The following is a 27,633-nucleotide window of genomic DNA, read 5'->3' on the forward strand; positions in this document are numbered from 1 at the left end:
TCCGTGTGCGCCGTCATGTCTTCTTCCCTGTGTGTGTGCCTGCCGTTGCGGCCAAATTTTCTCCATTTTAATAGGACACTAGTCTTATTGGATTAGAGCCCACTTAAATGACCTCATTTTAACTTGATCTCCTCTGTAAAAACCCTACTTCTAAATAAGATCACATTCTGAGGTCCTGGGGGTTAGGGCTTTGGCATACAGGATGTGGCACAAATAACACCCCTTTTTTATTACAAGATCAAAAGCATGTAATTCTGTAACATAACGATATCACACTCAAGCACACCATATGACAATTTAGGTGAAAGGTTCAAATTAAAACTATAAATTATTACACCCATATTATTACCCTACCAATCAAGCAGGCCTTAACTTCTGCCGGACCCTGTATCTTTTGAGAGGGGACACAGTTCAACCCATAACAGAGACCATCAAAAAGTTTTAGGTAAGCCCTGGCTGGCGTAGCTCAGTGGATTGAGCGTGGGCTGCGAACCAAAGTGTCCCAGGTTCGATTCCCAGCCAGGGTACATGCCTGGGTTGCAGGCCATAACCCCCAGCAACCGCACATTGATGTTTCTCTCTCTCTCTCTCTCTCTCTCTCTATCTCTATCTCTATCTCCCTCCCTTCCCCTCTAAAAATAAACAAATAAAAATCTTAAAAAAAAAGTTTTAGGTAATTATTGTCACAAGTTAGAGAGAGGAAGGAAATCTAGAACTGCATGTAGTAATGAGAGGCATTGCTTATTAAAGCCAGCCTGGGCAGAAGAACATCCACCCTCTCACCCCAGCCGTTCCTCCCCCTACACCACTCTTCGCCCTCTGGCTGGCACCGAGAGCCACAGTGTCTTCAGTGCTGCTCTGTTAGCAAACCCTGAAAATGCCAAGTGGAGGTTACCAGAAAGAAAAAGAGGTTTCAGCTGTTAGCTGCATCTGTCAGCCTCTTGCTGAAGGAAGCTGAAAGGAAAAGTGCCTCGTGGAGGGCTCTTCCTGCGAGGTCAGAAAGCCGTGAAACTGGGCAAGTGGGATTCCATCTCGGCCCCAGGCCAAGTATTTCCTCAGAGCTTTTGCAGTGGTTTTCAGACAAGGGCTCCAGAGGGCGTGATGACCTCTGCTAGGCCACCTCCCTCTGTGGGTACAATGTGAGGTTGCCTCGGCAAGAGGAAAGGGGGGTGTGTGAGTTAAGGGTGTGGTGAACCAGGTTTTGTCACACTTACAAATTTTCCGTGCTGTGGGGACTAGTAGGTGGGAGGCGGACCTGTATCAGATGGTTAGTGTTTCCCCCCCAGCATCCCCCACAGCCTGGGGGTGGGGTGGTTTGCATTTGGTGGATGCTCCATCGTGGTCTGACATCTCTATCCTGTACCAATTCCTTTCCTGCTTATAGTTTTAGCTGTAACAGATCTACCTAACCACTCCCCACACTGGTATTTGCTTGGTGATCTTTTCAGCTGGCTCTCCATTATCCTGACATTCTGTTTCAATGCCATGGTCATGTAGAAGTGGTCTTAGGGTGATATGTGTCACCTTTGTGCATTCTTTGGCTCATTCTGCCCCAAAAGATCTCAGAAATAAGGACTCAGGATTTTTGTTGCCTGTCAGTCCCAGAACTGAAGGCAGAATTTAAAGACACCATTTGCTATAGCGGTGGTTCCCAGATTTTGCTGCACATTAGAGTATAGGGGCAGGGATTTTAAAAATCCAGATGTCCGCGTCCTGCCCAGTTAAATTAGAATGGCTATAGGTAGAAACCAGTTGTTAATAGTCTTTAAAGATCTCTAGGTGTATACAATGTGCAGCAAAGTTTGAAAACCACTGCTCCACAGAAATTTCAAACATTTCTGTGGAAGACCTTTCCCCAATTGCTTTATAGTGTAATCTCAGATTTATACTTAGAATGTTAATAAAGGGCTCCTGGGACATATAGATTCTCTCTGGAACTACCCTCTCTAAAGAAGTAATAACCACATTTTTGCCTTTGGGTTTCTGCTTCTGGGAGACCCCGTGCATGATTTAATCCTTCCTTATAGTAAAATCCATGACTTAATAAATGGTTGGATTGCCAGGATACGTGACACAAAAACCTGGAGATGTTGCTGTGAGCTGATTTGAGGCTCTGCCTGCATGAGGTTTGGTAAGAGGGAAGAATTTATAGCATAGCAAAGCATTCTCTACTAGTTTTCACTGTACTAGACAAATTTGGGCTAGGGTATTTTTCCTCTGAAATTTCCCCTTTACCAAAATTCCTGACATTACTTATACGGCAAACCCATTTTTTTTTTTTAAAGAATGGTTTCCAGATTAACAACTAATTTGTTGTGGAAAAGACCTTAACTAGTAGATGAGCCACAGATGGTCATCATTTCTCCTGGTCTTTTTCATTTCTGAAGGCTCCTCACCTACATTGTTACCTCCATCTCTGGTTTGAACTTTTGTCCTGGAAGAAACAGTGCTCAGGAATTTGCATAATCTATAATCATGTGGCAAGATTAAATACTAGATAATAATATACCAGAGATCAGCTGTGGGAAGTAAACAATTACTACATTCCCCAGTTGGTGCTTCCACAGAAGTAGAGATGCCCAGAATTCCAAACCAGCCTTCCTCACAGGCATCCTCTTCTGCCTCTCCCTTCTCTCAGCTCCACCCAGCTTCCTACAGATACTGCTGTAGCCCTAGATGCAGCTATGCTGGCAGGTTTCCGGAAGCTGTGGTTTATTTACTTCAGTATGACCTCTTCCTCCATCCCATCTCTAAAGAGGACTGGAAAACCTGCAACTACTGTTGACCGTTGGGAGCTGAGATATTTGTTGCAGATGCTTCCTCCCTCCTGCCCTCCACTCTTAACTTTAGTAGACAAACGTGTGTGTTATTCTCCTTTAGAATGAAATTGGAACCACACAAAGCCCATTCACAGGCTCTTCATCATTTAGTGGTAGCTAAAAAGGCCTTTGGCCCATATAAGAAGCTTGGGTGAGTAAGGAGGACTTGACCAGAAGAGCACAGAGCACATCTAAGGGCATACCCAACTTCTAGAGAATGAGGCTGCGCTGAACAGTTTGGCGCCGGTGTGAAGAGTCTGTTATTAACCACTCCCGTCAGCGTGGGACTTGAGGCTCAGCACTTTTCAGTTCTCTGTCAGGCTAAGGAAACACAGCTTCCAAGGGAATCTTTTTTTTAGGGTAACAAGCTTTTGAAAAAGAAGAAAAGAACAAAGAAAAAGAAACATGGGTCTTTAAAAAAGTCACAGATGATAGAACTGGCGTTTACACAACCAGGAATAAATCCTGCCTTATCCAGAGCTTCTGCTTTGAGATGTCAGTCTGGGGCTGGGGGGTGTCAGTTATAAACTGCATAAAATGTATAATAATTCGGTACCAAAGGGCTGTTGCTAACAAGTCTGTTAATCATAAGGCACAAGCAGACACTGTGCAAACAATCTGACATGCCATCTAGAGATGGTGGGCAAAGTGGATGAGCTCTTGATCCACTTGGTGGCTCTGTTTTTATTGTGAAATTTGGTGAGGTGAAAGTTTAAAGTAGAGAAGTTTTTATACGTATTTTTGGACCAAGAGATCATCTGCTAGATCACATTGTAGTGAAAGGAGGAATGGTTATGTTTGAAAATCTTTGTTTTAAGCTGTGTTATACTGCACTTTGAATTCCAAATGAGAGGCAATAATTCTACATTTTCTACCCCACCACTAGCAACTTGTTTTTCTTCTGTTTTTTAAAAATTACATTTTTTACTTACTTAAAAAGGGACACCAAAAGCTCAAGCAGCAAAAGAAAAAGTAGATATATTTGATTTCATCAAAATTTAAAACCTAGCCCTGGCTGGCGTAGCTCAGTGGATTGAGCACGGGCTGCGAACCACAAAGTGTTGCAGGTTCGATTCCCAGTCAGGGTACATGCCTGGGTTGCAGGCCATGACCCCCAGCAACCGCACATTGATGTTTCTCTCTCTCTCTCTCTTTCTCCCTCCCTTCCCTCCCTGAAAATAAATAAAATCTTAAAAAAAATTTAAAACCTTTGTCCATCAAAAGACATTCTCAAGAGAGTAAAAAAAAAAAACCTCACAGAATGGGAGAAAAGTTTTACAAATCATGTATCTGATAAGGGATTAATATCCAGAATATATAAAGAACTTCTACAATTCAATGAAAGAAAGAGAGAGAGTGAGACACAGAAGTAACCCAATTCAAAACTGAGCAAAGGACTTGAGTAGACATTTTGCCAAAGACGATATACAAATGACCAGTAAGCACATGAAAAGATGCTCAGCATCATTAAACATAAGGAAAATTCTAATCAAAACCATGAGCTCTGGCTGGTGTGGCTCAGTGGATTGAGTGCCGGCCTGTGAACCAAAGGGTTGCAGGTTCAATTCACAGTCAGAGCACATGCCTGGGTTGGGAGTTCAGTCCTTGGTTGGGGCACATACAGAAGGCAACCGAGTGATGCTTCTCTCTCACATCAGTGTTTCTTTCTCTCTCTATCCCTTCCTGTCTCTCAAAAATCAATAAATATATCCTTGGGTGAGGATTTTTTAAAAAAACATGAAATTAACCTGATCTAGCAATTCTACTCCTAGGTATGTACCCTGAAGAATTGAAAACAGGTGCTTGAACAAAACTTGTGCGTGAATATTCATAGCAATATTATTCACAATAACCAAAAGATGGAAACAACCCAGTTTCCATCAACACACAAATGGGGAAACAAAATGTGGTATATATTTACAGTGCAATTACTCAGAGATAAAAAAGAATAAAATTCTGATACATTCTACAAGGTGGATAAACCTTGAAAAAAACATGCTAAGTGAAATAAGCCAGGCACAATAGAATAAGTATTGTGTGATTCCACTTTATGAAATATGAGAATAGGCAAATTTGTGAGGACAGAAGGTAGAATAGTTACTGGGAGATAGAGGGCATAGGGAACAGGGAGACAGTGTTTAATGGTTACAGAGTTTCTTTTTCAGGTGATGAAAATGTTTTGGAACTATCTTAATAGTGAAGGTTCAAAAAAAAGGTAATGGTTTTTTTATTGTTGAAATTCAGGGAACAAAGCTAAAGGAGAAATCATAAACCACAAGGAACATCAGAAATCACCCAGAGATAGCCATTATTATGATTTTGTTATATCCTCCATACATTTTTGTTGTTTTATTTTTAACAAATTGTGACCCATCTCTATTTGTAAACTTCTTTGTTGGGAGAGAAATATATCAGAAACATTCTCCTGTAACATTAAATGGTCTCCCATAATGTTTTAAATAACCACACATTATTCCATCTTAAGTATGTAATATGATTGATTTAGTCAAGTTATATCCTTTTTTTATGGCTTAAAAAAGATACTTCCTGCCCTGGCTGGTGTGACTCAGTGGATTGAGCACCAGCCTGTAAACCAAGGGGTCACAAGTTCAATTCCCAGTCAGGGCACATGCCTGGGTTTCAGGCCAGGTCCCCAGTTAGAGACATGTGAAAGGCAACTAACTGATGTATCTCTCACATATTGATGTTTCTCTCTCTTTCTCCTCCCCTTCCTCACTCTCTAAGAAATAAATAAGATAATCTTTAAAAAAAAGATACTTCTGAAAATTTCCAGCTGTTTAAGAAGTGAGCTTTATTTCTCATATTACCTTGCAGCTTTGGAATTTTGAGATTCTATCTTCTTGGTGCCTTTTGCTTGCTTTGACATTTTCTTTTTCTTCTCGCCTCTTCTACTCTATGTATCTTTCCCTTTGCCACCAGTATTCAGCTGTAATGCTGCTTCTGTTTCTCTTCTGGTAGGGAGAGGTCAAACACAAAATCAATAACCTGCATCTCAGCCAAAAATAAACCTACAAGTATTGATGTATTTCGCTCTAATCTACAATTGTATTCTCAAGTGCAGTACATGGACCGTTTAGTCTTTCACACTTGGAAATTTGAGCTGCTGAAAACCAAGAAAGTATATCTCCATCCTGCAAAGACAGCATAGTAAAAAAATACAGGCTTTAGTTTAGAGTCAAACTGATTTGGATTCCGATTCCAGCTTTGCACCTTATTTAGCTAGCTATGTAACTAACATTGGAGCAGATTGCTCTGAGCTTCCTTCCATCTTTTCACCTGTAAAATGAGAATGATGATACTTAGGGGGCTGCGGAGAGGGCTGAATATCAAAGAATATATGGAAGACTCTTAAGCACAATAAATGGTAACTATTATCTTGAAAGCCATCAAGGCTTCACAGAAATGTTGTACTCCGACCTCCAAAAAATCAGAAAAAGCAACAAAGGATTTAACCTGCTGTGTCTGGGGCTAAGCATCTTTACTTTTTCTATCTTAGAGCTTGAGAAACCTGTAGGAGTATTTCGGAACCTAATCTTAACTGAGAGGGCAGATTCAGTGTGTGATAACAGTTAAGGTCTGGGAGGGAATGATAGATGCTTATTGCAAAATCTACAACAAATTTTGTCTGGCAGCAAGATGTAAATAAAACGTAAGAATTTTAATTGACATCAGCGTTGAGCAGATTCAGAAATTTGCTTTTAAATGTGAACCCAATGACATAAAATACATGTATGGTGGATTTGGTTTTTACAGTCAATGTTAACCCTTAGATGAATTTTGAAAAAGTAGAATTATTGTCACTTTATTTTTTTTAATATATTTTATTGATTATGCTATTACAGTTGTCCCATTTCCCCCTTCACTCCCCTCCACCCTGTACTCCCTCTCCCACCCACATTCCCCCCTTTAGTCCATGTCCATGTGTCATACTTATGAATTCTTTAGCTTCTACATTTCCCGTACTATTCTTGCCCTCCCCCTATCTATTTTCAACCTACATTCTATGCTACTTATTCTCTATACCTTTCCCCCTCTCTCCTCCTCCCCCCCCCCTACTGCTAACCCTCCATGTGCCCTCCAATTCTGTGGTTCTGTTCCTATTCTAGTTGTTTACTTAGTTTCTTTTGGTTTTGCTTTAGGTGTGGTTGTTAATAATTGTGAGTTTGCTGTCCTTTTACTATACATGTCTTTTCTTTATCTTCTTTTCTTAGATAAGTCCCTTTAGCATTTCATAAAGTAAGGGCTTGGTGATGATGAACTCCTTTAATTTGACCTTATCTGAAAAGCACTTTATCTTCTCTTCCATTCTAAATGAGAGCTTTGCTGGATAGAGCAATCTGGGATGTAGGTCCTTGCCTTTCATGACTTGGAATATTTCTTTCCAGCCCCTTCTTGCCTGTAAGGTCTCTTTTGAGAAATCAGCTGACAGTCTGATGGGAACTCCTTTGTAGGTGACTGTCCCCTTATCTCTTGCTGCTTCTAGGATTCTCTCCTTCGTTTTTACCTTGGCTAATGTAATTATGATGTGCCTTGGTGTGTTTCTTCTTGGGTCCAACTTCTTTGGGGCTCTCTGCGCTCCTTGGATTTCTTGGAAGACTGTTCCCTTTGCCAGATTGGGGAAGTTCTCCTTTATTATTTGTTCAAATAACTTTTCCACTTGTTGGTCCTCCCCTTCTGGTACCCCTATAATTCGGATGTTGGAACGTTTAAAGGTGTCCTCGATGGTCTTAAGCTTTTCTTCGATTTTTTGAATTCTTATTTTATCATGCTTTCCTGCTTGGTTGATTCTATCTTCCTTCTGGTCCACTGTATTGTTTTGAGATTCATATTCCTTCCTTTCACTATTGGCTCTCCTCCGTATATCTTCCTGCATCTCTTTTATGGTAATCTGCATTTTTTCATGTAATTTGCATCCAAAATCAACCAGTTCCGTGAGCTTCCTGATCACCAGTGTTTTGAACTGTGCATCTGATAGATTGGCTATTTCTTGGTCACTCAAAAGGATAAGTCATGGGGGACTGATCTGTTCTGCTGGAAACATATCTTATGTCTTTCCCTGTCTCTCCTATTATTTTATTTATTTATTTATTTTTTCTCTGGTCTGGTCGCTCTTGTTACGGTGGGGGGCGGAGCCTTAGGTGTTCACCGGGGCTGGGCACCCCAGTCGCTAGATTGTGACGTTATATGTGGGGGCAGGGGCGGGAGCGGGGACAGGAGGGATCAATGGCGACAGTTCCGGTCTCCTGGAGTCAGACACTTCCCTGGGCTTCTGGGCCGTGAGCTCTGCCCCACTGATTCCCCCAGCCGCTGCTTGCGTACTCAGGGATCACCGCTGCACCGCTGCGCTCTTGCGCCCCGGATTGCTGTCGCGCCGATTTTGCGCCAAATTTCCCCCGACCAACTCGCGCCGGCGACCCGCACCAGCCCCGCGCCCGCTCGGCTCATCGTCCCCTACCAGTCTGGATGTACGGGTCTACTTCAACTTCTTGGCTGTCCGACTTCCATTTAGATAAATCCTCTGACAGTTCTGATATTATGACTGGAAATCATTGTTGTAAATTATTGTTGTTCTGTTCTTGGTTGTGCGAGGAGGTACGGTGTGTCCACCTATTCCTCCATCTTGCCGGAAGTCCTGAATTATTGTCACTTTAAATGAAATATCAGAAATATAGGACTCGGTTTCATTGTATTTGTGGTTTTAAAAACTAATTCAAAATATTTACACTACATTTTAATATCAGAAACTTACTGCTCTGTAGAATAGTGTCACTTAACCTTGTTAACACTCCTTCCCTGAATCCCAGCACTCACGCACGCTCAGTTCTACTAGAAATTTGGTGAACCACACTGGGTTGAGAATCACAAAATAAGTGAGATTCTTTGAAAGAAGGAAAAGTAAGTACTTGCTGTCAGCTCAGCAGCCAGAGATGAGATCTGGTACCCATCCACACCCTGCCTGAAGGGTCACACCAGTAGTGGGGGCTGTTTATTATGTTCGTTAGTTACCAAGTACCTGCTAAGTATTTAAGAAAAAAATGTAGGTGTTATCTCTTCTCATATGGTATCAGGTATCATTGGGGTTTTGGGAGGGACCAGGTGTCACTTTTTATTTTTACATGCATACATGAAGTGGTACAACATTTAAAAGTTACAAAAAGGGTAGAAAGTAAGTCTTCCCATGTCTACTAGCCAACCTGTCCTGAAGCAACACAGTTACAGTTTCAAAGTACAGTTAGCAATATAGAGTTGGCCCAAAAAATCTGTTTAGTTTTTTCCATAAAATAAAAGGCATTTTTCATTTTCACTAATAACTATTGATTTCAACATTTTGAGTATGTCAGCTATCTCCCACTATTGGCTTCTAGTGTGTAGAGGTCAGGGGTGCTGCTAAACATCTTCCAGTGCATGAGACAGTCCAACAGCAAAGAATTATTTGACCAAAATGTCAGTAGTACCAAGAAACCTCACAAACCACTTTTGGCACATGCTATCAGTCACAGCACCTTCTCCATACATGGCACAAATCTTTTTTTTGCATTTCAGCTGCATTTTTACTTTTCTTGCAATAATAAAGCATAAATTTTGCATATTTTCTTCCATATTGTATATTAAAATTACTACACAAAAATTTGCCAATTTTGATTTTTTTTAATGCAGCTGATATGACAGCTGACGCCATACAATCTAACAAAATTGTTTCAAATGAAGTTAAGCACTACTGGAGTCATTGTATGGAAGAAACTAAATGAATTTTTTGACTAACCCAATATCATTTTTTAAATCATAATACATATCTAGAGATAGAGGTGTAGCAGACATAGAGATACATTTTGGGATACCAGGTAAGAAATTAGGTAAAGTAAACCATTGATTTCTAAATCAGTAAGTCACAACAGACAATATAAAATTTGTATCTGGAAGCCTAGGGCTATGACAGTTGAAGAAGACAGGTTCAGTTTAGAGGAGGCATCGGAAATCCATAGGTGAAAGATACCATACCTGCAAGGCAGGACAGCCAGTGAATCAGAAATGTTTTAAAGGGAAAGAGGTCCTCTCTACCCGCTCCAGTGACTTGTCTTTAGTATCCCAGCCCCCTAAAAGTAGGAAGCCAAGGAGCTGGGCATAGGTAGAGGGAGAGACCATACACAGGATACTGGAAAAGGAAACTGCAGCACACAGGGGTATCCGACCCACGGCCCGCCGGCCACATGCAGCCCAGGATGGCTGTGAATGTTGCCCAACACAAAATCATAAATGTACTTAAAACCATTTTTTTTTTGCCTATCAGTTTTCATTAGTGTTTGTGTATTTAATGTGTGGCCTAAAACAACTCTTCTTCCAGTGTGGCCCGGAGGCACCAAAATGTTGGACACCCAAATGCTAGAACTTGGAGTACAAACCTTGCAGAGTTTATATCTTACCTAGGACTGAGAATAGCTAACGTGATTGTGAAATAAAATATTTGTTTATTATACAGTATGTATTTTGGGGGATAATTGGGGAAATCCTTTGCCATTTATTTAAAACTAATTTTAAAAACGATAAAAACACTGTTTCATAATGGCCCAGTAGAACCTATTTGGTAGTACAGAATGAGCTCTATAACATAATAATAGATATGTAAATTAAAATACATAGACTCAGGCCCTGGACAGTGTGGCTCGCTTGGCTGGGTGTCACTCCACAAAGCTAAAGGTCATCGGTTCAAGGATTCACTGTCAGAGCACGTGCAAGAAGCAACTGATTGATGTTTCTCTGACACATCAATGATTCTCTCCCTTTCTTTCTCCCTTCCCCTCTCTCTAGAATCAATAAAAGGAAAAAAATTTTAAATACATAAAATCAAAATGATAATATAAATTTTATATGAATTTACACCAACAAAAATGTATACATTAAATATAAAGAAGACTGTGGGGAAAGAAGCATGGGAATTGTGTAAAATTAATCGAGTAATTAAATAACAAAAAAGAAACTGAAAACCATACTTTGGTTCTTACATAGTAGATGAGCAGCAGCTATCAGGGCAGGCTGAATTAAGCAACCCGGCCCACCAATTAAGACTTCTTGTCTTATTTTCTGTCTATAACTTATTTGAATGCATGGGTCAGTAACAATTAACAAGTATTTATTTAGCATCATGTATTGGACTAGCTTCTTCAAGGTCGTCTTCCTGTTCTCTAACACAGCCGCAGCTCATCCCATGGTTTCAATCTTTCTAATGGGCGCCATGCCCATCCTACATCCCCTCATGATACGAATCCTTCCCATTCTTTCTCTGCTCCGTCGCACTCCATGGCTACACCACAGTACATAGCATATGTGTTTTTTTAACTATTGATTTTATGTTTCTTCATTTCCCTCCCTCCAAATAGAGTAAAACTTTCAGTTCAATGTAAGTTTTGAATCTCCAATAGCAAGCACTTGGTACAGTGATGGGGTCTACTAAGTAATATAAAGCTTTTGATTATCTCTGTTGATATTGCATCCATTGTATTTACCATAATAGGAATTAAAACTGAGAAACTTACAATGTATATTTATTAACCTATTTAAAAATAATAATAATAATAAACCTATATTACATGTTAACATGTTTATGAAAACTAGTTTCCTTTTTTAAGTGTATTTTATGGATTATGCTATTACAGTTCATCCCGTTTTTTTCTCCCCTTTATTCCCCTCTGCCCTGTACCCGCCCTCCCACCAGTATTCCCGAGCTTAGTTCGTGTCCATGGGTTGTATATATGAGTGTTTTGGCTTCTCCATTTCCTATACTATTCTTAACCTCCCCTGTCTATTTCGTGCCTACCAATTATGCTTCTTATTCCCTGTACTTTTTCCCCCCTTCTTCCTCCTCCCTCCTCCCCTCCCCACTGATAACCCTCCATGTGATCTCCATTTCTGTCATTCTGTTCCTGTTCTACTTGTTTGCTTAGTTTGTTTTTGTTTTTTAGTTTCAGTTGTTGATAGTTGTGACTTTGTTGTTATTTTACTGTTTATAGCTTTGATCTTCTTTTTCTTAGATAAGTCCCTTTAACACTTCATACAATAAGGGCTTGGTGACGATGAACTCCTCAAACTTTACCTTATCTGGGGAGCACTTTATCTGCCCTCCCATTCTAAATGATAGCTTTGCTGGACAGAGTAATCTTGGATGTAGGTCCTTGCCTTTCATGACTTCAAATACTTCTTTCCAGCCCCTTCTTGCCTGTAAGATTTCTTCTGAGAAATCAGCTGATAATCCTATGAGAAACTCCTTTGTAGGTAACTATCTTCCTTTCTCTTGCTGTTTTAAGATTCTCTCATCTTTCATCTTGGGTAATTTAATTGTGATGTGTCCTGGTGTGTGCTTCCTTGGGTCCAGCTTCTTTGGGACTCTCTGATCTCCTAGACTTCCTGGAAGTCTATTTCCTTTGCCAGAAAAGGGAAGTTCTCCCAAGTTATCCTGGAGGTTCCTAAGCCTCTCCTCATTTTTTTTGAATTCTTGTTTCTTTGTTCTGTTCTGGTTGAATGTTTATTTCTTCCTTCTGCTCCAAATTGTTGGTTTGAGTCCTGGTTTCCTTCTTTTCACTCTTCGTTCCCTGTATATTTTTCTTTATTTCACTTTGCATAGCCTTCACTTTTTCCTCTATCTTGCGACCATACTCAGTCATTTCTGTGAGCATCCTGATTACCAGTGTTTTGAACTCTGCATCTGATAGGTTAGCTATCTCTTTGAGGTTTAGTTCTATTTTTGGAGTTTTGATCTATTTTTCATTTGCGCCATATTTCTTTGTCTTGGCATGCCAGTCAGAATGAATGTTTCTTAACTCCATGGTTGTTGGACTTCCTTACAGTTCGATTTTCTTACAGTTCTGGTTATTTTTTGTTTTTAAATGTGTTGTCATTCTTTTGGTTGTGCGAGGAGGCAAGGTGTATGTACCTACGCCTCCATCTTGGCCATAAGTGAAAACTAGAGTTTCAAAGACAAAAATATTTAGTGAGAAGAATAGCACTCTTTTACATTTTTGCTAATCTTTTGATGTCTGGCTTAATAGGTGACAAGCTAGATTTTCATATATACAGGGTCCAGCACAAATAATTCCCCATTTTTATTACAAAATATTTTATTACAGAATCATAAGCATATAGTTCTGCAGTGTGACAATATCACACTCAAGCATGCCATGTGACATTTCAGGTGAAATGTTCAAATTAAAACTATAAATTATTACACCCATATTATTACCCTATGAACCACACTCAAGCAGGTCTTACTTCCTGCTGGACCCTGTATTTCTAGTTTCACTGTTGAAATATCACATGTCATGAATCCTCTGGAAAACGCATCTGCTCTCATGAGATAATAAAAATAAAAAGACAAATTTGTCTCAATATTACTGTGAAAATAGTTTTGACTTTGTAGACCCCTTAAAACTGTCTTTGGGACTTCCAGGAGTCTCTGACTCCCACTTTGAGAACCTCTGTCTTCAGCAATTACTCTTAGTTTTTTCTATTTAGGAGAGACTTAAGGAGGCATGCTTCATTTTGTAACAGTGTCTGGACATTCTCGCTTGGCACCTGTACTGAGACCTTAATTACTCATTGGTAGAAATAACACACTTAAAAGAGGAGTAAAAACAAGTCTTCAGTTTTGAAAGTTGTGTTTGTTGGACTTGGACCACATACACCCACACACTGCCTTCCAAGCCCACAGACAAACGAGTTCCGGGGAGTTACCAAACATGGTTTTGTCTGACTGGTGATTCCTCTGCTTACTTGCTAGAGAACTTTTTGCCATGGATTTTGAGTTCCAAATATAACACTCTTGAGAGAACCATGTAATTAATTAATGGATGTGGACTGTAGATGGCCATGGAATCAGATGAGAGGACCTGTAGGGCCTGATGATACAGCTACGTCAGTGCGGATGCACGGACTTCCTCGTCTACGGTGGGTTACCAGAAGGAGGTTGGACGGGACACAGGTCGGCAGTAGGGGAAAGAGTGCCATTGCGAGAAGTATAGTAGACGTATTAATAACAACAGAAGTACCATAACTGCTGACAACCAGAGAGGAGACTAAAAAGCAAAACACAAAACCTCAACAGAGCGATTTGGCCCAATTAATAGAAGGCTGTTGACCTACAACACCGTAGTACTCTTTAAAGAGATGTCCATAGTATGGACATCTCTTACCATACCATAGGATGATCTTATCTAGAATAGTGTCCTTGTGTTGTGAAGAAAAAGATTAAAATAGCCTCTGTATAGAGTCCTCGACTTATATTTCAAAGTTAATTTAATTTTCAAAACATTTTCTTGAAACTTAAAATATTTTTCTATGAAAACAGTTAAAGAATTGTTATTTTGAGTCCCAAACTGATTTTTCATTTTTATCTGTTCAGCAAATAACTTTTAGTGCCTAATATCACCGTAAGTATTTCAGTTCGTTCTCATTTACAGCTGACCTCCCCTTTATCCAGAGAGTAGTTGTGAACATCAACCGAAATTGAAAATTCAGATTGAAACAAGATTTAAAAGCAACATAAAAGCAAATGTTGCTGTTTCCATCTGAACCTCAGTTACCGGAGTGTTCAGTCACACGGGACCTCACACCCCTGCCCTTCCTCCTTTCTGTCCCTCCTGCTGAAAGCAGGCAGCTGGCCCAGTTTATCTTTGCTCTCCAGTACCTAGTACAGTGAATTCCACAAAGTAGGCTCTTTATAAATATTTGCTCCCAGCTCAGGGGTGGACCTTCGTATCCTCTTAACTGTTTTGTGTAACTTCAGTACTTAGCACAATATCTGGCAAATAATAGAAGCTTAGTGTATATTTGCTCCAGGAAGGAATGAATAAGTTAAATGAATCCTTTGCCTACTCAGGATAAGACACTGCTTCAGATTATCCATTGTTATGTAACATTACCCCCAAAATATAGCGGACTAAAGCAGTACTTACTATCTGATATATTTTCTGTGAGGCAGGAATTCAGGAGTGTCTTAGGTGGCTGGTTCTGTCTCAAGGTCTTTCATGAGATCACAGTCAAGATGTCAGCTGGGGCTGCCATCATCCAGAATCTCATTTGAGACCAGAGAATTCACTTCCCTGTCGGCCCATCTTGTGGCTGTTAGCAGGACACCTCCATTTCTGGCCTCATGGACCTCTGTATAACGTGCACTGCTTGAGTGTCCTCACAGCACGGCGGCTGTCTTCCCTAAGAGGAGTAATCCAAGAGCAAAAGCAAGGAGCAGCCCTCACTGCCCTTCATTGCTTAGTCTGAGAATCCATGCATGCCACTTCCACCACCTTCTGTTTATTAGGCATTGCCAAGTGCAACCCACATTCAAGGTGGGGGAATGAGGCCTCACCTTTTAAAGGGGGAAAGTCAAAGAATTTGTGGGCATATTTTTAAACTACCACAGTCACTCTGATAATCTGAATTGAATAGAGAAGTTACCAATATAAGGAAATAAGACAAAGTTTCAGAGATAGTGTCTGTCCTGCCACCTGAATGCCCTTTTCAAGTTCAATATTGCCTGCACTCTTTCCTAAGGGGAAAAATTTAAAACATTTTTAAATATTCCTACCAAAATTAATAACTGTTTCTATCTTTTTTTAATAAGTAATACATGCATATGGTGCAAAATTTATAGGTAAAATGAGTGTAGAATGAAAAACAAGTTTCTCTTGCCTGGAGAAAGACTACTATTACATCCTTCCAGAGACCTACTATACACTTATAAATACATATTAATTCACTTAAGTTTTTACACAGACGGTAGCATACTATAGTAACAATTCTGTACCATACATTTTCTTTGCTCACCTGCATATCTAAGTATTTGTTCTATATCAGCGTATTTATAGTTCTTTCATTCTTTTTAACAGCTACATAGTATTCCATTGCATGGATATACAAAAATGTATTTAATGGGTCCCTCATTGAAGGGCATTCAGTTTGTCTCCCATCTTTTATTGTTAGTCACTATTGCAACAAATGCCTTGTTTTTTACACTGAGAATATTTATGGGTAAATACCTATAATATAGGTATTTGAGGTTGAACCAATTTCATACACCCACCAGGATAGATAATGTGATGATTTCCCCCTCTAGGCATAGTAATAATATAAAAAGCTCTAGAAATTTCACAATTTAATTATCTTGAGCTTAATTACTAAAACAAGCTGCAAAAACTATGTGGAGTAGTGTTGCCAATAAACAAAGCATCGTATACATTGTTCCCAACACCATCCCCTGGCTCACAGTGACGCCCCACCCAGTCGTTGTTTGTTGATTACTCTCGGGGGAGGGGCACTCTCCCTGCAGAAGTTAACTAACTGAGCTGGTTACCATATTCCAGAAAGCTTCTAAATTCTCAAGAGAGTAGGATGCTACTGAGAGAGAATGCACTCTGCCTGTTGTAGATCACGCTAATGTTCTGTTGAAGTATAACATAAATAAAATGCACAGATATTAAGTACATGGCTTAATGAATGTTTACACATGTATACAGCTGTGTGACCACTACCTAGGTCCAGAATTTGAATGTTCCCAGCACCCCGAACAGGGATGTCAAACTCATTTTCATCGAGGGCCACATCAGCCTTGTGGTTGCCTTCAAAGGGTCAAATGTAATTTTAGGACTGTATAAAAGTAACTACTCCTTAACAGTTAAGCAAGAAGTCAGTGCTGCCGCAGAGCAGAAACAAGGTGAAGAGCCAAATTCAGCCCGAGCACCTTGCATTTGCCACCTGTGCTTCTAGAAGTTCCCTCATGCCCCATCTAGTCAATAATAGCACCCCAAACGGTAACTACCATTCTGACTTTTTATCACCGCAGATGAGTTTTCTATCTGGAAATGTGATCGCATAGTATGTACTTTTTTCCACATCTTCTTTCACTTAACCTACTCTGTGAGAGCCATCCATGCTGCAGTGTGTGAGCATAGCTCATTCTTCAGTGCTGTGTAGTATTGGGTTATAAATATACCACAATTTATCCATTCTACTTTTTGTGGACATTTGAGTTGTTTCCAGTTTAGGGCTATTGTGAGTGAAGCTGCTATAAACATTCTTTTGCATGTCTCTTGTTGTGAATAAGCTTTTATTTCTAAGAACTGCTTGGCCATAAGGTAAGTATGTGTTTAGTGTTAGAAGATCTGTGTAGAAATATATGAGCTTTGGTAGAAATAAAATAGTCTTCTAAAGTGCTTTTACCAGCTTATATTCCCATTCAGGTAAGATTGTTTTTCCAGGTAAATAATGTCTGAAATGACACACCTCATACTCCATGCTTTGTATTTTCTTTACCTTGAGTCTCTGATCATTGTTAAAACTTTATGGGAAATGTGGTTTTGTACTTTTTAAAAGTCACCTGTATGTTTAAGTGCTTGAGTTTCATAGAACCTCTCATAGAGCCTCTCATAGAACCATGGTACTTTAGAGTTGGAAGGAGACTTGAAGGTCATCTAGCCCAGCCCTCTCATTTTACAGATGAAGAGATCGAAACCCGGGAGGATAAAGGAGATTGCTCGGAGTTACACAGCCAGTTACCGTCTCAGCTGGTTAAAGGAGATGCTTAGCCCACAAAATAAGTCATTCATTTCAAACTCTAGTAAGACTCCTTTGACTTATTATGAATGAGGATGAAACTCCTTGTGAGGTTTTATTTCTTTGAACAGAATTTCTAGAGAGAAATAAGGAACATTCATTAATTTAACATATACTGTGTTTATTGAGCACCTACTAATGTACCAAACACATTTCTAGGAGTTACAGATTCAGCAAATGTCCTTGCCTTCATGGAGCTTACATTCTAATAGGACTGAACAGACAATAAACAAGATAAATAAATAAAAGTTCTTCTGTTCTACACACTGATAAATACTATGGCGGGGAGTAGGAAAGGGAACTCGGGAGCGTGTGAGTGGAAATTAGGGATAGCCTCACTGAGATGACCTTAAGAAAAGATTTGAAAGAAGTGAAGGGAGAGTAAGCTTTGAGGATATGTTGCCAGTAAATGGAATGGCAGGTTCAAAAGCCATGAGGGGGGAGCGTGCCTGTTGTGTTGGACGAGCAGGCAGAGCGCCGAGCTGGAGTGGAGTGAGGAGCAGAGTTGTGGAAGGTGCCCTCGATCAGGGAGGTGGTGCAGGTGACATCATGTGAGCCTTTTGAGGTCACGGTTAGAATTTAGGCCTTTCCTCTGTGTGAAATGGAGAGGAGATCTTGGAGGGTTTTGAGCAGAGGAATCACAGGGTATAATTTAGGTTTTAACAGGATCTCTCTGGCTCCAGTGCTATGAATGGATCAGAGAGGAACAAGGGCGGAGGTAAGTAAGGCGGCTGTTGCAATAATTGAAGGAGTTCTTGGAGCTGGAGAAGTGCAGGTAGTGAGATATGGTCAAACTCTTGATATATTTTGAAGGTTGAGCGAACAAGATTTGCTTGTCAGATGTGGGGATTGACAGAAAGAGAGGAGTCTAGTAAAACTCTGAAGGTTTTGAACCTGAGCCCCCGAAAGGAGGAGGATGCCATTACCTGAAACTGGGGGAAACTCAGAGCCAGTTGTCGGTTCGCTGGGGAGGGGGGTGTCAGGGGGAGAGTGGATGTCAGAAGCTCAGTCTGGGTCATGTTAAGTCTGAGATCTCTATTTAGACATTAAATGGAAATGTCAAATTTGTAATTAGATATATGAATCCTGGCGTTCAGGGGAAAGGTTGGGGCTGGAGACGGAAGTTCAAGAGTCATCAATGAGACATAAAGAAACAACAAAGATGCTGGGGAATGACCAGAAAAATGAGGGGGAACCAAGACAGTGCGATGTCCTCGTCCCAAAGCCGAGTGAGGGAGTGTTTTAGGAGGGGGTCAGCCGAGCACGCAGGTGCGGGACCCCTGAGAGAGTGTGTGCTGGCAAAACGGTCAAAGTGACATGGGCCTGGAGACCCGCTCGGTCAGTGTTGAGTATGCAGCTGTTCCGAGGCTTTCGGTTGTCCCCTGAAGCACCACAGAGCTGCTCTGGGAACAGGTTTTGTCTCAACATGGCGCTTTTCCCCGAGACCTGGGGAACTTGACTGCTGCCTCGGACCCCAGTCTTCCCCCTTCGCCCTGCCCTGGCATCGGCAGCCTTGGGAGGGGGAGTCCTCAGCGCTCCACAGCTCACTGCGTCACAAGGTGATGTTGGGGGGACCCTTGGGGGCTCTGAAACTAACCACCCGGAGAGACACGAGGCGCAATTTATCACTACTAGTTTTAGCATTATTACTATCTTCAAACGAGCCAAGTCTTTCCCTATTTTGTGAATACTTACTCAAAATAGGAAGCTTTATAAAATGAAAGTCAATTTTTCTCTTTCTCTTCAGCCTACTTACTAAAGCTAGGCCTAAAGCTAGCCCTTAATAGAGAAACTAGGTCTGTTAATTGTTATTTTTCTGCTTCTTCTTTCCTGTCCTCTTATTCTCCCAGCTGTCTCAACTCAGAACCTTGTAGGAAGAGAGTTACACTTCAGAAAAATGTTTGCTTTGACATTTAAACAAGCCTCCATTTTGTTTTTCCATGCAGAACTTTTCCTCTTCCCCTCTGCAGTGTCCAGCATTCTGTCTGCCCTGTCTTTGTTTCAGCTCACTCATTATTGCTAAGGTTTGCAGATCATACCAGGGGAAGAAGGCAGATTTATAAATGTGTTCCTGCCCAGCTGCTTCGAGAGTAAGACTAACATTGGTCTTCTAACGGTATGCCTGCTCTTTATACACAGCTGTGCTCATCTGCTCTTATTAGTGAGGTGCCTGTCTCTAAGTCTTACCTTGTGTAGAAATAAATGGATTCTACTCCTGTTCGAATTGGTTATGCAGTAATCAGAGCAGCCCACCACTGGGAGGAAACACCCATTTGGAATCACTTGTTAATAGCCAGAGAGAATTTAGCCTCGTTGCTTTCTTAGGTTTGCAATGTCCCTTAAGATGCCAGGGCCCTAGAGAAGGGTAGAAGGGATGGGAATCCTGTCCTTTCCCTTCTAGACCTCCCCCTCTCCCCCAGACCCCCTGCAGTCCTTTATGTGTTGTTTTTTATCTAAGATGAAGATAAAGGGGCATTTTGAGGAAATTGTGTAAAACGAATCAGAATCCACTAGAGATAGCTGTGTAATGCCTTAAAGATCTGACCACTGATAAACAATGAGACTTTTGGTAAATAACTTAACCTTTCTGGGCTTTCGTCTCCTGATCTGCAGAGCAGCTGTAACAATCCCTGTGTGGCAGGAGTGTTGGGAGGACTGTGCTTTGTCCTAATGGCATGCCTTGTTCGAATAGCAATTTAAGACTAAATATTTGATAAGCTAATGAGTATGAAAACACCTAGCACATAATAGATGTTCAGTAAATGCTTAAATTAGAATCTGATAAGCTAAACCAAAGTTTTTTCCTGCTCTAATTGTATTAGATTGAGACTTTCTAGTAGGATAATCCTTTTTTCCCCACAGGTTCCTTCTCTGATCTGGTTTTATGACACAGCATCCTATAATCCGACCCCAAAAAGCACAGAAGCTAAATAATAAATAAGGCCTTATTTAGAAGCAGGCCCAAAAGTTCAGGGCACAGGTCCCGACACCCATAATGTGTCCGAGCACTTTCTTTGTGTTGACATATTAAAAGCCTACTATGGGCTAGTTATTTAATTTAAATCTTATTCACTTGTTTTAATTCTGTAGTATTGATTAAAACCCTGAAATTCATAGAGGCTAACTGTCTTGTTCAAGGTTACACTACAGCAGAGCAAGGATTTGGACCAACGTTGTCTAACCCCAAGTCCAGTGGTCCTTAGACAGCAGTCTATATTAAAGAAAAAAAATGAATATAAGTGAGTTACTACAGACAGGCCCTAGGAATGGAGTGATGAATCAGAGTATCATATTGGTGTGTGACCAAGACAAAGGGCTAATTCTAGAGTCCCCCGACTTACTCTCCAGATGCATTGAGAATGTGCCTGGGGACTTCCAATCAAAATGACTGCATTCAAATTTTGATGCATCCCCTCTGGTCCAAACACATAGCAAGGACTGGAATATATCAAGTGAAAACCAAAGAACACATTTGGGCTCAAAAGCAAAATAACCATCTTCTGGCATCAGAAGTGAGAGATGTAAGTCACTGCGGGAAGCAGCGGGCCTGCCAGCCTCCAGAACTGGGAGCAGAGATTGGCACCCGAGAGATGAATTTCTGAGCGATAACTGGGTACTGAAAATGCCCCCTAAAGAGATAGAACTTGAGGCCAGGGCAGTGAAATGCCGACCCCCAACCAGCCTCATGAACGGAGGCTTTAAAATGGTTAATTGAGTAGGGGAGGAAGGCAGCCTAAGGAGTTGTGAAGAAGTGTGTCAAGCTGCCTGCTGGTTCAATGATTAGAGCTAGGATATCCCAAATTTCTTCCAATAGCACAGGCCCTTAGAAGACCTGTCCAGACTAGGTTCTCAGGGGACTAAATGGAAGAAATTGCAAAGTATGAAACAGAGCAGGGGAAATCAGTAACGAAAACATCTCACTCAAAAAGAGCCTGCAAACCAAAATTTTGTATAATAGAAATCTAAAACCAACAAAAATTACCAAGCCCTGACCAGTGTGGCTCAGTGGGTTGGGTATCGTTTCACAAAGCCAAAGGTCACAGGTGGATTCCCAGTCAGAGTACATGCCTAGGTTGTGGGTTTGGTACCTGGTTACGGAGCATGCAATGTTTCTCACCTCATCGATGTTTTTCTCCCTCCCCTCCCCTCCCCTCCCCTCCCCTCCCCTCCCCTCCCCTCCCCTCCCCTCCCCTCTCCTTCCCTTCCCCTCTCTCTCAAAAAAAAAAAAAAGGACAACCAATAAAATTTAACTAGGACTTCCACTTTGGGAAAGATGAAGTGGACATACAAGAAGGCAGGCAGGCCCTGGCTGGTGCGGCTCAGTGGATTGAGCACTTGCCTGCAAACCAATGGGTTGCCGGTTCAATTCCTGGCCAGATCCCATGCCTAGGCTACAGACCAGGTCCCCAGTTGGGGATGTGGTCGGGAGATACCTCTCCCTCTCTTTATCCCTCCCTTCCCATCATGGTGGTGAGTTCCCTGGGCTTTCTTTTTGCCTCATATATCCCAGACATGGAGCTGAACATTGTACTTAAGGGTGAAAACCTTAATGCTTCCCCCTGCCCAAGAGCAGGAACCAGGAAAGGATGCCAGCTCTCACTGCTCCTATTTAGCATAGTGCTGGAAGGTCTAGCTGTTGCAATAACACAAAATAAAAGGCATACAGATCAAAAAGGAAGAAATACAGCTGTAGTTATTTGCACAGTACATGATTGCCTACATAGAAAACCCCAATGACTATATAAAAAAAACTCCTAGAATAAATGATTTTAGCTAAGTCATAGAATATAAGATAAACAAAAACAATTATACATCTATTATATACTAGCTATGAACACATGGACAGTGAATTTTAAAAATATACCATTTACAATAACTCAAAACAATTAAACACTTAGGAGTAAATTTATTTTTTAAATCTTCACCCAAGGATATATGTACTGATTTGAGAGAGAGGGAGAGGAGGGAAAGAGAACGAGAAAGAGATCAGTGTGAGAGGAAAACATCAATTGGTTGCCTCCTGTATGCTCCCTGACCAGGGATCGAACCCACAACCTAAGTATGTGCCCTGACTGAGAATCAAATCTGCAACCTTTCAGTGTACAGGAAAATGTTCCCACCAGCTAAGCCACCCAGCCAAGGGCAGGAGTAAATTTTTTTTATTTTTACTTACTGATTTTAGAGACAGAGGGAGGAAAGGGGGGAGCAGGGAGAGAAAAACATCGATTTGTTTTTCCAGTTATCTATGCACTCATTGGTTGAGTCTTATATGTTCCCTGACCAAGGATCAAACCCACAACCTTGGCACATTGGGATGATGCTCTAACCTACTGAGCTCTACCTGGTCAGGGCTACTACTTAGGAGTAAATTTTACAAACATTTACAAGATTTGTGTGCTGAAACTACACAATGCTGGTAAAAGAAATCAAAGAAGATCTAAATAAATAGGGAGCACATAGTAGAGATGTCAGTTTTTCCCAAATTGATACACAAGTTAATGCGATTTCTGTCAGAATTCTGCAAGATATTTTGTGAATATAGATAAAATTATTCTAAAATTTCTGTGTGAAGGCCAAAGGAACTAAAATAGCTAAAACAGTTTTGAGAAAGAATAAAGTGGGAAGACTCAGATGGTTATAGAGCCGCAGTAACCAATGGGACTGGGATATTGGCAGAGGGCGAGACGCTGAAACTAACCAGTGGTGCAGGGCAGGGCACCCAGAAATAGACACGCAGACACACACACTGACTTTAGCAAAGGTGCAAACGCAGTTCTTGGGATTAAGGTAGCCTTTTCAATGAGTGGGATTGGAACAAAGGGACATCGTGGGCAAATACATAAATAAATAATCTCTTACAAAAACTGAGTCAAAATGATCCAAGGACTAAACCAGAAAACTGTAAAACTTCTAGGGAAAAAACCTAGAAGAAAGTTTTCAGTGGGCAAAGAGTTCTTAGACTTGACACCAAAACATGACTCATAAATGGCACAAAACCTTGTAAATCATTGAGTGGTGGGTACATGTGTTTTTGTTATTTTTTGGTATTTTTTTAGTATATTTGAGATAACACACAATTCTTTAAAGATGTGTGTTTTTGGGTTTTGGTTTTTTATTTAGAGAGAAAAGAAGGGGGAAGGGAGAGAAAAACATCGATTTGTTGTTTCACTTCTTTAAGTTACAAAAATACACCTTAGCTGGACCATGAAATTTTGTAAGTGTCGCCCACGCTAAGGGCCCTCATAGTGCTGCGGGCGGTCCCCACAGAGCTCCTCCGGCCCAATCTCGTCTGTCCTGTTGGGACCCATAGCAGCCCTCAGCTCTCCTGCAGGAGCCAGAATGCTGCTCAAATGGAAACAAGCTTCCCAGTGGCCAGAAGGGCTTCTCTTGTCTATATCTGAGTCTTCTTGTCTTCCAGGGATGTTGGTGGTGAATGTAACGTGGAGGAACAAGACGTATGTAGGTACACTTCTTGACTGCACACGGCATGACTGGGCACCCCCCAGGTGAGCACTCCGCGGCTTTTTAGTTTTCGTTTGTCTCAGCCACCGGAATCAGTATCCCTTGTACCTTCATCCTGCTGGGGTCGGGCAGTTTTTAGAAGACCCCCAAACCAGCAGACTCTTGGTCACCTGGTAGGTTCCCTCGCTAGTAAAAGATACCCAGCTTGGGGCTGTACACCTGAAACGAGTATAATATTGAACATCAGCTGTCACTGAAAAATAAAAATTATTTATTTAAAAAAGGAAGAATTAAAAAAATTAACAGCATCTCATAATGGTAATTTTCACCTTAGATATCATAGATGTGTTTCTATAAAATAAAAGCTTTTGCCATACGGGGGCAGGGAAAAGACACCCAGCTTGTAAAGAACATTATGGTGCAGACACAAGGGGAGGCCCTGTGTTCATCTGGAATGTAAAAGAAGAAATGAATTAGGCATCCATAAGCTGGGTAGAAATGGGGAGGAGGAGGTCCTGTTTAAACTTTTTTTTTTCCTGTTTAAACCTTTGTCTGGATTTATGGAACTCTGACTGTTCCCTGTAGTCACCTTGCAACCAAGGCAATAGAGCCAACTTCCAGTGAACAAACATTGTTAGTGATCCTTTTTGATGGTAGCTGTCTCTCAGAGGTTTAAACTCAAGAATATTTTAGGGTTTTTTTTTTAAGATTTTATATATTTATTTTATTTTAGAGTGAGGGCAAGGAAAAGAGAAAGAGGGAAAGAAACATCAGTGTGTGGTTGCCTCTTGAGCACTCTCTACTGGGGACCTGCCCCATAACCTAGGCATGTGCCCCAACTGGGAACCGAACAGGTGACCTTTTACTTTGCAGGCCAGTGCTCAATTCCACTGAGTCACACCAGCCGGGGCTATTTCAGTTTTTTAAACTCTGCTAGGGTTTTCACAAGGACGTTTGTAAATTGCAGTTTGACCTTAAGATGACATTTGAGTAATGGCACCTCAGAGCTTGTCCCTAATGTTAGGGTGTGGTCTGCCAGGGTCTGGGGAGCCCAGGTGTGGGGGAATGGTGTGCAGCCAGAGTACCGGCAGCACTGCAGGAGCTCCCCCACTTGCAGTCCCACTCTTTCCAAAGTTCCTTTAACAACTCCTATTCATTCATTCATAGTTACCATCTGGACAATTCTTCTGGAGACTGCAGCTAAACTGGTTTAAAGACATTTTCTCTTTTTTAATAATATCCTGTTGTGTTGTCCCTTTGCCAGGTTCTGTGACTCCCCCCACCAGTGACTTGGAAATGCGGAACGGTCGGGGCAGAGGCAAACGCATGCGCCCCAACAGTAACACACCTGTCAGTGAGACAGCCGCAGCCTCTGACAGCAAAGGGACCAGCAGCAGCAGCAAACTCGGGCAGGAGCCAATAGCAAAGGCCGTCGGGGCAGCCAGAATTCCTCAGAGCATCGCCCACCTGCCAGTAGCACCTCTGAGGATGTCAAGGCCAGCCCTTCCTCAGTGAATAAGCGGAAAGCAAACCGCTTTCAGACATGGAGCTGAATTCTAGCTCAGAGGACTCCAAAGGGAGCAAGCGTGTCCGTACGAATTCCATGGGCTCAGCCACCGGCCCCCTCCCTGGGACCAAGGTGGAAACCACTGTTCTAGACAGAAATTGTCCCTCCCCGGTTCTGATCGACTGTCCCCACCCAAACTGCAACAAAAGTACAAGCACCTCAACGGGCTTAAGTATCATCAGGCTCATGCCCATACAGATGATGACAGCAAGCCAGAAGCAGATGGAGGACAGCGAGTACGGAGAGGAGCCCCCGCCTCCACGCAGACCTCGGGAGCTGCAACGGCGCCTCTGTCTCACAGAAAGGTTCCTTGTCCCCTGCCCGCTCAGCACCCCCAAAGTGCGACTCGTAGAGCCCCACAGCCCTTCTCCTTCCAGCAAGTTCAGCACAAAAGGCCTCTGTAAGAAAAAGTTGAGTGGAGAGGGACACAGACCTTGGCGCCTTGTCCAATGACGGTTCTGATGACGGACCCTCAGTGATGGATGAAACAAGCAACGATGCCTTGACTCTTTGGAAAGGAAGTTGTATAGAAAAGAAAAGTGTAAAAACCCTCTAGTTTGAAACCTGAAAGATGCCTTCAAAGAGCTTAAAGTCAGCCCGGCCCATCGCCCCGGCCATCCCCCCGCAGCAGATCTACACCTTCCAGACTGCCACCTTCACAGCAGCCAGCCCCGGCTCCTCCTCGGGCCTGACCACCACGGTGGTCCAAGCCATGCCCAACAGCCCCCAGCTCAAGCCCATTCAGCCCAAGCCCACTGTGATGGGAGAACCTTTCGCAATCAACCCTGCCTTGACGCCAGCCAAGGACAAGAAAAAGAAAGACAAAAAAAAGAAGGAGTCTTCAAAGGAACTTGAAAGTCCTCTGACTCCTGGGAAGGTGTGTCGAGCAGAAGAAGGCAAAAGCCCATTCAGGGAATCATCAGGAGATGGAATGAAAATGGAGGGGCTCCTAAATGGCTCGTCAGACCCCCACCAGAGCCGACTGGCTAGCATCAAGGCCGAAGCTGATAAGATCTACAGCTTCACAGACAACGCCCCCAGCCCTTCCATCGGAGGCAGCAGCCGCCTGGACAGCACCACCCCGACCCAGCCTATGACTCCCTTACACGTAGTGACTCAGAATGGAGCTGAAGCCGGCTCAGTCAAAACCAACAGCCCTGCCTACTCCGACATCTCTGATGCCGGGGAGGACGGGGAGGGCAAAGTGGACAGTGTCAAATCAAAGGACCCCGAACAGTTGGTTAAAGAAGGGGCGAAGAAAACTCTTTTCCCCACTCAGCCACAGAGCAAAGACTCCCCATATTACCAAGGCTTTGAGAGCTACTACTCGCCGAACTACGCACAGTCCAGCCCAGGGGCGCTGAACGCCGGCAGCCAGGCAGGAGTGGAAAGCCAGGCCCTGAAGGCAAAAAAGGATGAGGAGCCTGAGAGCATAGAGGGGAAAGGCAAGAATGACGTCTGCGAGGACAAGAAGCCGGAGATGAGCGGCTCCAGTCAGCAGCCCTCGGTCATCCAGCAGCGGCCCAGCATGTACATGCAGTCCCTCTACTACAACCAGTATGCCTACGTGCCCCCCTACGGCTACAGCGACCAGGGCTACCACGCCCACCTCCTGAGCACCAACGCCGCCTACAGGCAGCAGTATGAGCCGAGCAGCAGAAGCGGCAGAGCTTGGAGCAGCAGCAGCAGCAGCAGCAGCGGGGACTGGACAAGAAGGCGGAGCTGGGCCTGAAGGAGCGGGAGGCAGCACTCAAGGAAGAGTGGAAGCAAAGCCGTCAATTCCACCACCTCTCACCAAGGCCCCAGCCTGTACAGACCTGGTGAGTCAGGACCCCGGCAAGGCCAAGGAGCCAGGGCTTGACCCTGCCAAATCGGTCATTATTCCCAAGTTAGATGACTCTTCCAACTCCCAGCCAGGCCCCAGAAACACTTTAAAGTGAAGCTGAGTGAGGCCAGCCACCTAGGCAAGGAGGCCCTGAGGCTAAGACAGGTGCTGAGTGGTGGCCGCCAGGCAGAGGTGGATCCGATACTCTGGTCCGACAGGTAACTGTTCTGGGGGAGAAATAAAATACTATTTAATTGTCTTCTCTCTTCCTCACAATCAAGGCCGTCCTGATGTAGGAGGTCAACAGAATACAGATTAGCAAGAGAATCTATAGTTTTAGGGAT

The 27,633-nt window shown here is 42.4% G+C and overlaps 1 protein-coding gene across 1 annotated transcript in view; it reads left to right on the forward strand.

Annotated features, from left to right (window-relative positions):
* The window catches only part of ZNF609 (zinc finger protein 609), a 196,995-nt gene that overhangs the window by 160,465 nt on the left and 8,897 nt on the right, over window positions 1-27,633 (forward strand). The window contains 13 exon segments of the mRNA XM_028507153.2: window positions 23,854-23,941; window positions 25,162-25,174; window positions 25,176-25,296; window positions 25,299-25,421; window positions 25,424-25,606; window positions 25,609-25,691; window positions 25,693-25,713; window positions 25,715-25,790; window positions 25,793-25,886; window positions 25,888-27,112; window positions 27,115-27,229; window positions 27,232-27,366; window positions 27,369-27,490. Of these exon segments, the coding sequence (XP_028362954.1) occupies window positions 23,854-23,941; window positions 25,162-25,174; window positions 25,176-25,296; window positions 25,299-25,421; window positions 25,424-25,606; window positions 25,609-25,691; window positions 25,693-25,713; window positions 25,715-25,790; window positions 25,793-25,886; window positions 25,888-27,112; window positions 27,115-27,229; window positions 27,232-27,366; window positions 27,369-27,490 (2,399 nt within the window).

The sequence above is a fragment of the Phyllostomus discolor genome, chromosome 1 (assembly GCF_004126475.2).
Source record: "Phyllostomus discolor isolate MPI-MPIP mPhyDis1 chromosome 1, mPhyDis1.pri.v3, whole genome shotgun sequence".
NCBI classification, from domain to species: domain Eukaryota; kingdom Metazoa; phylum Chordata; class Mammalia; order Chiroptera; family Phyllostomidae; genus Phyllostomus; species Phyllostomus discolor.